General features: G+C 42.0%; 1 protein-coding gene across 2 annotated transcripts in view; it reads right to left on the reverse strand.

The window, feature by feature from the left end:
* The window catches only part of ATP2C2 (ATPase secretory pathway Ca2+ transporting 2), a 43,865-nt gene that overhangs the window by 23,930 nt on the left and 3,571 nt on the right, over positions 1-16,364 (reverse strand). Inside the window, exons 2-6 of one of the 2 annotated variants that reach the window (XM_054049245.1) lie at positions 4,999-5,109; positions 3,191-3,307; positions 1,070-1,111; positions 646-681; positions 475-536 (exon numbers count right to left, since the gene is read on the reverse strand). In XM_054049245.1, coding sequence (XP_053905220.1) covers positions 475-536; positions 646-681; positions 1,070-1,111; positions 3,191-3,307; positions 4,999-5,109 — 368 coding nt within the window. Of the gene's footprint in view, positions 1-474; positions 537-645; positions 682-1,021; positions 1,112-3,190; positions 3,308-4,998; positions 5,110-16,364 lie in introns of both variants that reach the window. The other variant, XM_054049244.1, reaches the window with a different exon arrangement.

Here is a 16,364-nt window from a genome sequence, read left to right on the forward strand (position 1 = left end):
ATGCCAACCTGGGATTGATGGTTATTTACATATGCTCACTGGCAAAAATTTGTTTACTGCACAACTCAGAAACCAATATTTGACTTGCAGGTGTAGCTGGACTCTCAGTCTTATTGACTGAAGCTAGCTCGTCCCTTGGACCACATGTAAGGAACCTTTGGCTAGTCACATATAAACCCCATGCTAATCACCGGGGCTCAAACCCAGGAACGTAAGCACCGAAACACGAACTTCAGCCATCTCTGCTAAAGGAGAATTCCTGCAACTGTGAGCACCAGGGCAAGTCATAAGAGGGTGATATAATCGCATGCACTAAGGCAATGTATTACCAACTGGACACCCGTAAAATGCCCCATCCAAAGACAGTTATCAGCAATTCATTACATGCACAAGCATCAGAATTGTTGCCTTCATTAACTGGCTTTTCCTCCACAACCTGAACTAAAAGAAAATAAATACCTATGCATGACTTACCAGTTGCATTCTGGGGGGACTAGTTTGTTGAGCTCTTCCAAAGATTTTTCAGAGCGATACTCCTTATGAGAGAGCAGCATAAAACTAAGTTACAAAAGCAGGATTACTCCAAATGGGCCATAAACTGAGATGCAGAGCTCTGCTGCAAAGTTAAGGATTCTTAGGACATACCTGAATGAAGGCCACTGTAACCACAATTAGTACTGCCTAAGGAGAAAGAGGTATTAAATTCATAGGCATATTAACTGCAGCTAATGCAGTGCTTGCATTACAGGTGATTCTGAGATTCTAAGGCCAGAAGGGACCACTGTGAGCATCTAAGTCTGACCAAAAGCCATAGAACTTCCCCAAAACAATTCCCAGAGCAGCTGTTTTAGAAAAAAAACCCATCCAATCTTAATTTAAAAATTGCCAATGATGGAGAATCCTCCATAAACCTGATCCACTGATTAATTGTGCTCACTGTTAAAACTGTACGCCTTATTTCCTGTCTGAATTTGTCTAGCTTCAATTTCCAGGTGATTCCACTTCCAGGTGAATAACTTACCACTGCAATACTCACAGCATCCTCATATTCTTTAGTAATTACACTTACTAAAGCAGAAGCCAGCAGCAATAGAATGAGTGGATTCTTAAACTAAAAATAAATAAATAAATAAAATAAGAGATTTTGGTTCAAAAAAACATTTTATTTTAAAAAAATAAGACTCATTAGTTCCCTGTTAATGACACATTTTAATGATGGACTTCTTTACAAATAAGAAGAAACATGTAATTGAGATCAAGAATTCCTTTAATTAGTGCTACTGCGTCATTCTTGCAAATCAATAGGAACTGTTGGATGCTCGGGTCTTTTGAAAATCTGGCCACTTATTTAGGGATCTAAATATGGATTTGTGAAAATCTTGACCTCACTTAGTAACCCCTGGAAGCGATGTAATTGAGTTAAGTAAGATAAAGAAAAGAAACTCTTCCCGCCCCCCATGGGTTCTGAAGATACACCTTAGAGGAATTCGGGCTTGAGCCAGCTCTCATTGAAGTCAATCGTGAAACTCAAGTCCTTAGTTCCCATTCTTAACAAAAGATTGGGCATAGATGCATAAAATATAGTAAGTGAAAGGAGCCAGGCCATTGTGAAATTTAAAAATGCATGTTACGGGTCATTCAAATTTATGAGTGTGAATTGTGTACTCCAGCAGGTAACACTTCCAAGGAGACTGAAGGGTTGTTAGAGAGCATGACAGTACTAAAAAATCCATTCTGTACCCTCAAAAGAAAATCCCTTGTTAAAAGGGTCAAGCAGGTGAGGGGCAAAGCACCAATGTGTCATTTTTAATTAGGTGCAAAGAATGCTTTAGAAACAAGCTTAGAAAATTTACTGATGGTTATATGAAGCTGCTTAAAGGACACTGAATAAGTAGAGAGGGGTGAAATCAGTGAAACAAAAATGAACCCTTAAATAAAATAAACAAAATTTACAATCCTTAGGATCCATCTAAAGTGAAACCAAAGACAAAACAGATTAGTAAGAAAAATCAAAACAACAAATCTCTATCAAAAAATAATCCCTGTTCTGGTAAAAGCTCCAAGGCACAGACGAAAGTTACATTCAGCTTGTGAGATCCGTTAATACACACGAGATTCCATGTGAACCTAATGAAGGATAACTCAACCTACGAAGAATAAGATTAAAGACACCACCCTTATAGTTTGTTTCTTGCATTATTTGAATCACTCGATCTTCAAAGTGATATCGCAATATTGCATTTACAACACTAGCTCAAGAGCTGAAGTTAACTTTCATCTGAGCTTTAAACTTCATCCTTTCTTGCTGAAGATTTAGTGCTCATCAGTTTCATTCACTGAAATGTGTCGTAACTGAAATCAGAATATGTCCCAGTTATCACTTTCTTTATACAACCTGTCATTCTTTTATCACTGACCTGAGAAGGAAATGGATATTGTTATTCAATAACAATATTGTTATTGTTTTGCAGCTGGTGCAAAGAATGGTAAGGCTCTTGATTTATACACAGCGTACAGCCTCTTAAGAAAAGGGTGGATCTTTAAATCTATCTCCATGTAATACAAATATGGACCATGATCTTGCAATGATCTCCCCCCAGGCTCAGTGGGTCCCTGGGTCTCTATGAAGAGCTCATTGCTGGATTGGGGCTGTGAAAGTGAAATGAATTATATTAAAGAAATAGAATAAATGAAAGAATCCTGTATGTACCTTTAAGTAGAAATGAGAAATGCTGCAATCCAGGTGTCAGGAAAGCAGACGTTAACTGTTAATCAATTGCTCCACGTAAGGGCGATTGGTGAAGCATTAGCCTTAGATCAATAAGAGTTAATAAGGAAGCAGGATATGCATATTGTGCCCCAGGCAAATTTTACCATTTTGCTCTCTCTGTCCCTTTGTTTAGTTTGTACCCTTTTATCCGTATAAATAAGACTGTTTGAATCTTGCATGGTGCTCACATTAGCTGAGTGTTATTAGCAGAGCGCTGTGCTAATAAAACAGAGTGGTCTGACAAACTGAGTCCTGAGTCGAACTTTGACAGGGCCATAGAAAGCCATACAATTTCTAATATATGGAAGTGCTCAGATCCAATCAGAACAGATTTTCTCACTGTTGAGTACTACTGCATACCACAGAAATTTGAAATCGCCTTTTAATGGGCTGCACCATAGCTACACATGTAATCCTTACCTGGTCTAGATATTTCTTCCATATTGGTTCTGTATTATCTACTATAAACTCATTCCAGCCATGTGTTATTCTGCGTTGTAGCACAGAAAATTCCGAGAGTCCAGTTTGTAAATCAACCTGGCGGGAGGTTAAAAATCAGTGTAAAATGATCCAGGAAAACTGCATCATGCAATCAAGCTGCATTCAAAATAATAAATAAATTTGGCCAGAAGTTCAGGTCTAATATTTGACCAAGTCTTACAGCTTTCATTTATCTGTGTGGGGTGTACAACACTGACCAAATATCCAGAACGATCAGACATGAAAAACAACAATAAAAGAGAACCACTGCTTTTGTACCAACTACAAATCTTTGGAAGCTACTATCATAGATCCAGCAGAGGGAGTACAAATTCATTAACAAATCCTATTTCCAGTAGGGTGACCAGACAGCAAGTGTGAAAAATCAGGATGGGGTGGGGGGTAATAGGAGCCCATATAAAAAAAAGCCCCAAATATCGGGAACGTCCCTATCAAATCGGGACATCTGGTCACCCTAATTTCCAGATTTGTGATGCCATTTGATGAATGACAAAATAAAAATCAACTAAGAAAATAACTAACTTCTAGGTTCAGTAGAAACACAAGAAAAAATAGTCAATGTTTTGCCAAATAAAAAAAGAACAAATAAACATGGAAATAAATTGTGTCTGCAAGTTTGAGAGATGGCAGCAGTGGAGAACAAACTAAACATTAAAAACTAGATAAAATACTCAGTACTACAATATTCCCTGGTCCCTAGCTTTAGCAGATCAGCATTTCTTAGATTTCTATCCTCCAGCATATTCTTTCCATACATATAGGATCATGTATATATTCCTTACAGCATATTATTCGTTTTTCCTCATTGCAAACTGTAATATAAATTGAGTATTTAAAATATTCCTCCAGAGGCAGAATGCAATCCAATGTTCCTTCCAGGGAAGTGTATATGTGTGCTTTCCCCCACATCATCTCTTACACATGGCTATGTGTAAATCACATGATCCAGGCCCAGTGATAGCCCTATGTGATGTTTCAGGGACTCATCTATGGTTCTAGAGCCATGACATGAATATCATTGATTTAGATGCTAGGAATGCTGTGGGACTAAGGGAAGAAAATGGGGCCATATGAGTGTAAACTGGGTATAAACTGGACATGAATGAATTTAGGCAGGAAATCAGAAGGTAGTTCCTAACCATCATGGAGCAGCTCCCAGTAGGAATAGTGGGGGCAAACCACCTAACAAGTTTTAAGATGGAGCTTGATAAATTTATGAAAGGGATTACATGACAGGGTTGCTTGCAATAACAAGGGACTGGACTGGATGACCCAGCAGGTCCCTTCCAGTCCTGAGTCCTACATACACTAAGATTTTATGACAAATTTGCTTGAACTGAGCTGGGACAGAGTGTCACACCTGAAGAGCTGTGCATCTTGCATGTAAGTTTGCAGAACTGTGCTAAATCCTCTGACCATTGGTGATGGACCAAGAGCAGTTAGTGGTCTGTGCTGTGCTGTGTGTCATTTGCGGTTCAGAAGTTCACTTAACTCACCATCATCACTGATCAGAACAAAGTAAATCAATTATTCAACTGTTACGTCTCAGAAAGCCACCCAAATGAAAAGGACAGATCTGAACCCCACCAGATGCATGAGGAAGTTTGCATCTACAACTAGACATGAATTTCACAGGTTGGTCCCCTCTCTGAGTAAAATAATGTGGGATATTGGGGTGAGTCTGTATTTCCACAAAGTGCGGTTATCTATTATGTAATGAGCCTTACATGTAAACTTTTTGCCAAGTCTTCTTTATGGCATTTGCAAGCTTCTCTGGGGGGCAGAGCGGTCACTTCTTTCTCTTGCTCAATTGCTGTCAGCGCCCGTTCTTCATCTCTCTGAGTAATACAGATAAAGCAACTGTTAGGGAAGAAGTACAGTCATTTCATTAGTTTTTTGGTTCCTCCCTTTATCTGGCCTCTTTCCTTATCCTTCAGTCATGGAGATCTTCACACTTACCTAACAGTTAAATAATTAACCCTTGCAACCCCTCTCCCCCTCCTGTGGCAGGTACATATTATCAATCTCTGTTTTACAGATGGGGAAAGGCAGAGAGGTTAAATTATTTGTCCAAGACCAAAGAGGTAGTCAGTGTCTGAGTTGGAATGGCTGGTCTGACTACTCCTCTGGTCTGACCACTCAGTCATGCCTATAACTCACAAATTGTTATGCTCCTGAGAGGGGATACAGTCAGCGGCGGCTCCGGGCACCAGCGCTCCAAGCACGTGCCTGAGGCGGCAAGCCACGGGGGGCGCACTGCCAGTCCCTGCGAGGGCGGCAGTCAGGCAGCCTTCGGCGGCATGCCTGCGGGAAGTCCGCCGGTCCCGCGGATTCGGCGGCGGGTACGCCGAAGCCGTGGGACCGGCAGCCTGCCTGCTGTGCTTGGGGAGGCAAAAAAGCTAGAGCTGCCCCTGGATACAGTTCCCGCTTGTACTGTGTGTGTGCACGCATGTGTCCATTTTACGTTGGAAGTGGAAACTTATTCTCCAACAGTTCCAGGAAATCAGGCCATGCCACAGGAAGAGGGGAGGAGAAAGAAAGTATGAGGTAAATACTTTGCTAAATGCTGAGAAAAACAGCCAGCTGCTTGGCAGTAGTTCCAGGGAGGAGTAGCAAGGGTGTTGCGCATAATGGGCTGGAGAGGAAAGAGGCAGAAGGTGAACAAGGCCAGACCTTGTTCCAGAGTCTTCCCCCCAAATAACCAGAAATCCTTCTTGTACAGAAGAGAGAAGCTGTTCCTGGGAAAGAGAGCTGGTGATTTATTTTAGAGTCAGCTCAAATTAAAGCTCCTTCATGAAGTCCTTGGGAGATGCCTGATGCAAGGAATCGCAAGGCAACCAAGCCAAAAATGGTACGTCTGCAGCAATCACTCAAGGAGTGGAGAAGATTTTTTTTGTTTTTGTCCTGGAAGCAGCACCCACCTTTCTAAGAGACTGCCCTCTTTCCATGTGCTTTTTTTGAAAATTAGGTGCAGCTGTTCTGCTTCCTGAGTAAGCTCCTCTGGGTCTGAGCTCAGATGTTGCCTCCCTTCATTAGAGATGCTGGGACATGGATATTACAGATACGGTTCCTGAAGGGTCTGAGCCACTCACACGGTTGGTCCTGTGGACCACAGAAGCACACTGCACCATGTTCATGGAATGGTGTCAGCTCCTGGGACCCAAATCATATTGCTTTTTTGGTTAGCTGTATCTGTTTCTTTGTACTTCTACAGATCCCCAGTCCCTCTGATGTCAGCTTCATTCATTACAGGCTCTGAGTTTTTGGTTATGCAAAATGTCTGCAGGTGACAAAACACGTTTCACTGATGCCATCCTGTAGTTTAACAGTACTAAATATGAGTCTGAATCCACAGCCTTTTTCAGTTGCCATGTTACTATTATAAACACCATTTTCCACCAGCCCCTTGGATTGCAGACGAGCTTCTAAACTCAGACTTTACTGCAAACTGCTTAAACTCACATCCACTCAAGTGCAGCCCATTGTCAGATATTACTAGGTTAAGTACACCATGTCTAGCAAAAATAGGTTTGACGTGCACAATCACCTGTTTAGCGTGGTGTCTTAGGCTTGGTCCACACTACTCACCTTTTAGCGACACAGCTGTGCTGCTACAGCCATGCAGCTAAAAGGCACGCAGGGTAGCCACTGTTTGTCGGCAGGAGAGAGCTCTCCCGCCAACAAAACACTTCCACCCCCGATGAGTGGTGGTACCGTGGTTGGCAGGAGAGCACTCCTGCCGACAAAGCGCTGTCCACACCGGCACTTTTCGTCTGCAAAACTTTTGTCTTTCAGGGTGTTTTTTTTTTTTCCCCACACCTCGTCGTTCAGTTGCCAGCGTAGACAAAGCCTCCCACTAAAGTGATTTCAGAAAAGTGAGAATAAGTCATGAATGAGGGCATAGTTTTTTCCAGGCAACATAAACAAATCTATGACTACTTTGCTCCAATGGGGCAAATTTTTCCTATGCCACCAACATGGGCTCTTTCACTCAAATTAGTCTGTATTTTTAGCATATGCAACAAGGCTTGAAAACTTCCTCAAAGCACTGATAATTTAAGGCCAGTATAAAAAGGTCTATAGGCCTTCTCTTAGATTTTACAATCTCTAAATGACCTCCATGTATCCTTTTCAATATATTTTTCCTCGAACACCTTAAGAATCACCATCCTAGTGTCTTTAAACAAAATCCTACCTCAGAGCGAGAGCTCCCCCTGAATCAGTGATAGGACCTGGGAACATGCTGTCCTGGTCACCCTGGGCTAGTAGCTTTAATCACTTTCTGCAGGTTCTCATCCTGAGCTGCTGCTCTGGAAATCACAGTCCACATGGCCTGTGAGACCCGAGAGTTTTCTTTTAAAATCAAATTGACATGCATAATGGCTAGCTCTGGACTTTGCTCCACAGTACTTTGGCTGAATGCTCTCCAGAGAGTGTCGGACCCCATCGAATCTCTCCCAGGTTTGTATTTGATTTGCAAATCATACATTTGTAAGTGAAAAACTAAGATCTGTATTCTCGGCGGGAGGGAGAAGGGGAAAGGAAGGGCTCTTTTGGCAATAATAAGCGGTTTATGGTCAGTTTCAGCTCACACTGTCTTCTTTGTCGCTTTTTACAGATCCAGACTAACACGGCTACCCCTCTGATACTTGACACCATGCAAGGCACTGCATTTAGCGATATGGAGTGGAAATCCATGAGCCTCAAGAAGAAACTAGCACAAGTACAGACAGGCTAGGTCTACACTACCCGCCTGAATCGGCGGGTAGAAATCGACCTCTCGGGGATCGATTTATCGCGTCCCATCGGGACGCGACAATCGATCCCCGAATCGACGCTCTTACTCCACCAGCGGAGGTGGGAGTAAGCGCCGTCGACAGGAAGCCGCAGAAGTCGATTTTGCCGCCGTCCTCACAGCGGGGTAAATCGACTGCGATAGGTCGAATTCAGCTACGATATTCACGTAGCTGAATTTGCATATCTTAAATCGACTCCCCCCTGTAGTGTAGATGTACCCACAGATATCATCTTCCTTTCCAAATGCAAACGGATGGACATCATACCAAATGGACTGAAGGTGAAAAATCCATCGCTATTGAACTAACCTCGTTATCTCTAGACTGATTCTTGCCTGCATATTTATACCTGCCTTTGGAAATTTCCACTACATGCATCTGACGAAGTGGGTATTCACCCACGAAAGCTTATGCTCCAATACGTCTGTTAGTCTATAAGGTGCCACAGGACTCTGTCGCTTTTTCACGGCAATAAAGACACAAAACTTCTTACACACATGGACTAATGTCAAAGCCCTCTTCTCTGAGCATATCGACATTCAACTTTTGTTAGCACCTTTGATGCATAAGCCACTTGACCTCCAGTATTTGAGTATGGTCCAGTTTTGACCATACTGCTTTAAGAGGACTGCATCGAGACCCTCCTTGGAGTCATCTGAGGATAACTTGGCACAAGCGATATACTAACTATGATGGCTTTATGCTGCTATAACTTGTGTTGACCCAAGCTTGTAGCGTAGACCTGGCTGTAGAGCTTACTGTCATAGTACCTCAGGACTAGGCAGGGCCACCCAGCGGGGGGGCAAGTGGGGCAATTTGCCCCAGGGGCCCCCACGAGAATATAGCATTCTATAGTATTGCAACTTTTTTTTATGGAAGGGTCCTCCGAAATTGCTTTGCCCCAGGCCCCCTGAATCCTCTGGGCGGCCCTGGGATTGGGGCCTCTTTAATTAACTCATTTAGTTTCACAAACTCTTTAGTAAGATTTGCATCCCAAGTCCATTGGACATCTCTGTGCAGCAGCACTCTCAGGTTGCTGGGTCGGGCACACATTTCGCTACTATATCAGTGTCCAGATAAATCAACAGTTCTCCTTCGTCCTTTAAATTTGCTGACTCCCTCAAAAGCACTCGGATACCACCCCAGTGAAAGCTGGACAAGCCCCTACATGGATAGATAGAAAAAATTCTGCTAGGGAGACACAGCATGATTTTCCTTTACAGAAACAGTGGTGGTTAGATAATGTCATGTTCATTATTATTAAGTATTTAGGCTTTAGACACTTTAGTTGAGAACAAGAATCCATTGTGCTGGAAACTACATAAACAAAGTACCTTTACAATCTAAATAGGCACTCCAAACAAAGGGTGGAGGAGGAAACTGAGGCACAAAGAGGGAAAGTGACTTTCTCAGAGTCACACAGCTGATTAATGACAGAGCCAGATATAAAACCCAGGTCACCCGAGTCCCAACCAAGTGCCTTATCTAGATGTTTTATAATCTCTTTTATATTATCTATAATTATAATTCACTCACTCCTTTTAATAATGTGGAAAGATGTCAGACCCTCTGATTTGAAATTTGGACTGAGTAAACATAGAAAGCCATTACATTTTTTATTTTGCTGATATATAAAAGTTATTGGTTTTGCTTAAATAAACTGTATTGTTACAAAGGCACAATTATTAAAATGAATTCATCTGCATGTATTGGGACATGCCACTCAAAATGGCTTTGTAAGACAAAGATCACAAAGTTTGAAATGAGTTGGCATGTGGTAGACTAGCATGCAGATACAACCTACTTAAACACAATAAAGAGTGCGTCACTCAAGGAGGGGTTGGCAGGAGAAAATAAAAATTATGAGCGTAAGTATTGTTTGGCAAGCTCAGACAGTGCTGCAAGTTACAAAGGAGCGGACATTTAGGCTACAAGTCATGCATAATGTTCTGCACCACCACACCTTACAAAATGTCACATCTTCTTTTAGCTCTCTGGCTGCTGTTGTTTTTGATCTATGATTCATTATAGATCACATTGGGACACAAAGCAAATCTGGTAAGGATGAGAAAGGCAGAGTTTGCTACCAATCTCAAATGCTCATCTCCTCAACATTCACCAGGGCATATGAAGACTCTTAGTTTCTGTTTTGGTTAGGTTGTTCATTCTGGAGTATTGTTTGCTCCCTTCTCCTTCCTATATTTAGTTGGGCTAACTGTTAAACTGTAATTTGGTGAAGTGCAAGTGGGGAGAGTGAGTGATTTGGTCAAACAAGGAACTTTTCCAAATGTAAAACTTCATCCTACAAACTAGAATTCCACGGCAAAGTATTTTCCCCCCTGTCTGTGGTGCTGTGTCACTAGTGCCGTTTAATCCTGCCAACCTGCGTTTAATTCTGTTGCCAACTCTTCCACTCTCATTGCAAGTCTCACAATATTTGATGTTTTTCTTACAACCCTAGGCCCTGAAGTCCTGTGAATATACCAGAATCTCAGCTTTCACTTAAAAAAAAGTTTCTAGCTTTCATGGTTGCAGAGATAAGCTTGAATGTGAACGCTGATGGTTCTAAAGCCACAAGACACGTAAACTTTAAATATATTTAAAAAAATATTTTAAAATATTTTTAAGCCAGGCTCATGATTTTGACAGCCTCACTCATGGCTTTTGAATGTTTGCAGCTAGCAATACAGTTGACAGGTCCCACGTACAGAGACCCCCTCACCCCAGCCCGCTTGCACCCCCAATTAGTTAGTTCACCACTGCTGCCACACAACATATCAGACACATACACACAAACACACAGTGCTCTCTCACTCTTCCCTTGAGAGAAGATTTTAAATGTGTTCCTTCTTGTTCTCATTATGTTTCCTGACTCTAAAGTAAAGACAGGCAGACTGGAAGTACATGTTCCAGGTCTTCACTCATGCCTTAGGGTGTGCAGATTACAACCACAGAGTTTTTAACCTAAATCCAGACCCGCACAAAGTGCAGTTCCACCCACTCCACTCAGCAACAGGGTGGGACCCTAGAAGCTCAGCTTTGTAAGGTAGCTGCTTATATAGAGTTTCCTGGGTTTCCTCTGAAGGCCTGATTGGGCCTTCAAGCCTCAGCCCTGCTTCATTACTTCACTCTGTAAACCTGTGTGGGAGCTGCAGAAAATGAAGTTAACCCCCAGCTTGCTAGAAAACATTAGAGCCACTGGTCCCTTTCATGCCCTGTTGGGGACAAGCTGTTTTTCTTTTTGTTAAAGGAAGTTAGTGTTTGCCAAAGACCTGGGCACCTGACTAGGAACCAGAATGTATTCATTATAACAATGACTGGTTTCCATGGCAGCATTTTTCTCCTTTGGTATTTCTGGGGGCAAATTCAGAAGGATCAAGGGCAAGATGACCCCTAAAGAGCTAAATGTGTCAGCCAGCAAACTTGTTCCCTTAGAAAATCTTTAATCAAACGCTTAAAGATTATGTAAATAGGCTCTGACTTTTTGCTAATGTGTGATATGCTGTGCTGACCTTTCATTTTGTCTGTTTTAAAATAGCACTCCTTTCCTTCCTGTAATTTTCTTTTAAAGGGCACATATTACCAACTTTACTGACAACGGATAAACATACAGTTGAGTAAGTAAAGAGTGATAACTATGGGCCGTCTTCTACACCTCTGGTGAGAAGTGAATGACTAGCAGGGGAAAGCACATACCCCATTACAGTAGATGCTAAAAAAAAAAAAAAAAAAGGGCAGGCATATACTGGAATTGTAACTCAGCACTACATTTAGGGTGAAGAACAAAAGCCAACCTATTTCCATTGTCTAATGAACAGGAAACTTAAGTTCTGATCCTGCAAACCCATACATGTATATGTAGAGCTGGTAGAAAAATCCAATTTTGTTTCCATGAAGAATTTGAATCAAATGGTTTTGTTTAACATTTTTTTTGCAGAAGATTTTGATTTTTTTTTTTAAATGAAAAAACTCAGGACACCATTTTTTATTTTGCTTTGAATGGACATTTTCATTTTGTCTTGGGTTTTCAAACACCAGAATTAAACAATTTTTTTTAAATGAACTAAAAATAAAAAAAATATCGAAATCAAAATATTTTCAAAAAATATTCCAACTTTCAATAAAATTGCATTTTTTTTGGTTAAAAAAACCACCCGGTTGGAACATTTTGACCCAGTGTGAATGTATATGCGGAATCCTTACAGTCCTAGAGCTATTTATGTGAGTGTTTGCAGCACCAGGTCCACGAAGAGGAAACTAAATTAAGAAAAATTCATAGACATGAAGAAATTGCAACACAGAGAATGAGCACAACAAGTACAAGGCACAGTCGACTGAAAGGACTGGAAAAACAGACTGAGCAATAGAACTGGTAGGAAAATGGGAAACATTTCATGATGAAATTTTTCCTTTTTTTCCCCCATCAAAAAATGTCAAGCTTTGACATTTTTTAACAAGTGCTACTGTTTAAGAAGTTCTTTAATGGAAAGGGACAAATTTTCCAATCCAGTTGTGGGAGCAAACATTTAACTGGAGATGCAAGGAATCTGATTTGAATCCTAATTCATTTTGTCAGGTCACATATATTTTAGGTGTAAATTTTGCCTGCAAAGAGGGACGATGGACCTTTTGAAAATCCCATCCAAAATGTTGGCCAGTCAACTTTGTCCTGACTTTAATTCAGAAGTATTGATTCAGGGTTTACACTATCATTGCCTAAGGCTTTGGAATTGAAAGATTATATTTGCAAGGCCCAGGTCAATGTTAGTGGCTTTTGTGTGAATGCAGCAAACGATAATTCCAGCCAAAGAGAGCATTTTTCCTTTTAAAAGAGAGGGAAATGCCTCACCTATGTTCACATATAACTCTGCCCATCTGTCTCTATTCTCTCTACAGTATTTACAATGCTCATGCACACAAAGCTATGGGAATCCTAGAAATGTAGGGCTGGATGGAACCTTGAGAAGTCATCAAGTCCAACCCCCAGTACGGAGGTAGACCAAGTAAATCTAGTCCATCCCTGACAGGGGTTTGTCCAACCTGTTCTTAAAAACCTCTAGGGATGGAGCTTCCACAACCTCCCTTGGAAGCCTATTCTAGAGCTTAACTAGCCTTATAATTGGAAAGTTATTCCTAATATCTAACCTAAATCTCCTTTGCTGCAGAATCTCCCAGGGTTGGATGGTATCCAACAATGCTCACAGAAGAGAGAAAAAGAAGGTAGCAGCAAATTAATGGCATGCTGTTTCCCACTCCAGGAGCTCATCAAAGGTCCTTCCATATGCATACTATATGTTGGGGTCTCTCTATATTTATAGAGTCATGTTGGAGAGCTAGGGAGCAGCCACTCAATGCATCATACTCTCCTTTGAGCCTCCTCATAAACCTTTAACCCTCCCTCTGACTTTTCTCTCCCTTCCAGCCTGAAAGAGAGGACGGTGAGGACAGGGGTAAGCCAGTGGCAGCATGGCTCCCAGCGGACCCTTGGGGATACAAACCATGGTCAGGAGCACCATCCCCTTGAAGGGAAGATAGATAGGAAGCAAACCTTGCAGGCCAACCATGCTTCCCTTCCTGGGAGTTTTGCTGCAGTAGGAGACTATGAGACCCATGATAGCTACTGAACAGATTCATCTCCATTTGATATCAAGCACCATCTGTGTGGGGAAAGCACCATTAGAGATGTGTGAAGCTACTATAACACAGCTCAGAAACTGATCTCTGAAGTTTGGTTTTAGGGTTTAGAAGAGACCAGCACTTGGTATTGGTCATGGAGGTTAGAGCTGGACAAACTCCAACCTCTGGGGAACCCTGCCCTCAGCAGGGCCGGCTCCAGGGTTTTTGCCGCCCCAAGCAACCAAAAAAGAGGGAAAAAAAAATCACGATCTGCGGCACTTCCGCCGCTGCTTCTTCGGCGGCAATTCGGCGGCAGGTCCTTCCTGCCGAGAGGGAGCGAGGGACCCGCCGCCGAAGAGCTGGACGTGCTGACCCCTTCCATGTGCCGCCCCAAACACCAGCTTGCTAAGCTGGTGCCTGGAGCTGGCCCTGGCCCTCAGGTCCCTCAACCAGCCCCAAGGCCCCCAAGCAAAGGGGATATATGTGCAAGAGATTGCAAGAGAGCAGATCCCAGCAGTTTTAGAGAGAATGAGGTGACTATGTGAGGAAAGGGTGGGGGAGACAGAAGTTAAAGTGGAGGTTGAACACCCACTGTGTCAACACCCGCTGTTCTTGTCGTCTGCTTGTATTGAAATTCAAATCGAGGCTATATTAGAGGTTTGATATGAACATAACCCATGAATCTGTGTCCTCCTGTTGTGGCAATGCCATGAATAAGGTTTTGAATTGGCTACTGCCTCTGAGCTCTGCCTAGGCTCCTAGCTTCCATTGAAATCATTGGAGATCCAGGCCTCGGTCCTGTAGCTCAAGCTATCAAAACCTATATTTTTAGCAGTTCTTGCTTCTGTCTCAGCAGCTGACTTGGCTGTGGGTGTCATTACACAAATATTTCAGAGTAGTCTACTTTTTACTCTATTCTAAACTTTCCACTTTCAGATTTCCTGTTTGAATCATGTTTGTGCCTTAGCTCACATATAATGTTTTTTTGTGTTACTCTAGCCACTCAGATCAGAGCCCCATTTTCCTAGGCCCTGTGCACATGTATTTTCAGAAACAAACTCAGATCTGAGATGTTAACAATTTTAAACAGACGTTTAAACAACAATTTTAAATAGAAAAGACAAAAAATTATTATTCCCATTTTAGTGATGAATAATTGAGCAGGGCTGCCCAGAGGATTCAAGGGCAAAGCAGGGGAGCTGTGGCGCTTGTACTCACCCAGTGACAGTCCGGGTCTCCGGCGGCATTTCGGCGGCCCTTTAGTTGCTCCATGTCTTCGGCAGCACTGAAGGGCCCCCTGCTGCCGAAATGCTGCCAAAGACCCAGACCGCTGCAGGGCCAGGGCTCGTGGGGCCCGGGGCAAATTGCCCCACTTGCCCCCCTTCTAGGCAGCCCTGTAACTGAGGCACACAGAAATTAATGACTTAGAGTGCGAAGATGTAAGTAGGAATTGAACTTGAATATACTAGATCCGAGGTTAGTGCCTTAACCATTACACCGTAACAGGCACAGACTTTTTGAAGTGGGGCTTAAACTTTTTTATCCCTCTATTTGTCACTGTAAAAGTGTTTCCAAATAGAACGTAGCTGGCGTATTAGTCAATTACCAGACAATAACAAAAGCAGGGAATTTAGTCTTGCGTTATCACATTGTTTAAATTATGCCATGTTAATAGTTATAATAATAATAATAATTAATTGTCAATAGCAACAATATAATAAAGTCTTGGAACACTTGTGTGTGTAGTAAATTAAAACCTTTCTTCCATTTGGATATAAACAACCATATTTGGCATTGTGCTTTCAGAATATAATGGCATCCTAATGGATTCTCCATGGATTACCACTGAAATTGTTTTGACATGTTAATATCACATCCTAATGGCATTGTGGAAAGGTCTCCAGTTGTACATTTAAATGATTTTAGTATCTTTGTAGACTTGCATTAAAATCATTCTGACATTGTATTTGTATTGTAATGAGGTCTCTATGGACTTGAATGGAAATCATTTCCCCCATTGTTTCAGATTCTTCCCAGACTTAAACTGAAAATGTAGGCCTTTAAGAACATAAGAATGGTCATAGTGGGTTTGACCAATGGTCCATCTAGCCCAGTATCCTGTCTTTTAACAACAGCTAGTGCCAGATGCTTCAGAGGGAATGACCAGAACAGGGCAAATGTCAAGTGATCTGCCCCCCTACTATCCAGTCCCAGCTTCAGGTAGGCAGATGTTTAGGGATTCCCAGAGCATGGGGTTGCATCGCTGGCCACCTGGCTAATAGCCATTGATGGACCTATCCTCCATTAACTTATCTAATTCTTTTTTGAATCCAATTATACCTTTGGCCTTCACAACATCCCCTGGCAATGAGTTCCACAGGCTGACTGTGCGTTGCGTGAAGAAGTACTTCCTTTTGTTTTTTTTAAACCTACTGCCTATTAAATTCATTGGGTGACCCATGGTTCTTGTGTTATGTGAAGAGGTAAATAACACTTCCTCATTCACTTTCTTCACACCAGTCAAGATTTTATAGACCTCTATCATATCCCCAGCCCCCCGCCCAAGTTGTCTCTCTTCTAAGCTGAACAGTCCCAGTCTTTTTCATTTTTTACATGGAAGCTGTTCCATATCCCTAATAATTTTTGTTGCCCTTCTCTGTACTTTTTCCAATTCTAATATA

This window comes from Malaclemys terrapin, chromosome 14, assembly GCF_027887155.1.
Source record: "Malaclemys terrapin pileata isolate rMalTer1 chromosome 14, rMalTer1.hap1, whole genome shotgun sequence".
Taxonomy (NCBI): domain Eukaryota; kingdom Metazoa; phylum Chordata; order Testudines; family Emydidae; genus Malaclemys; species Malaclemys terrapin.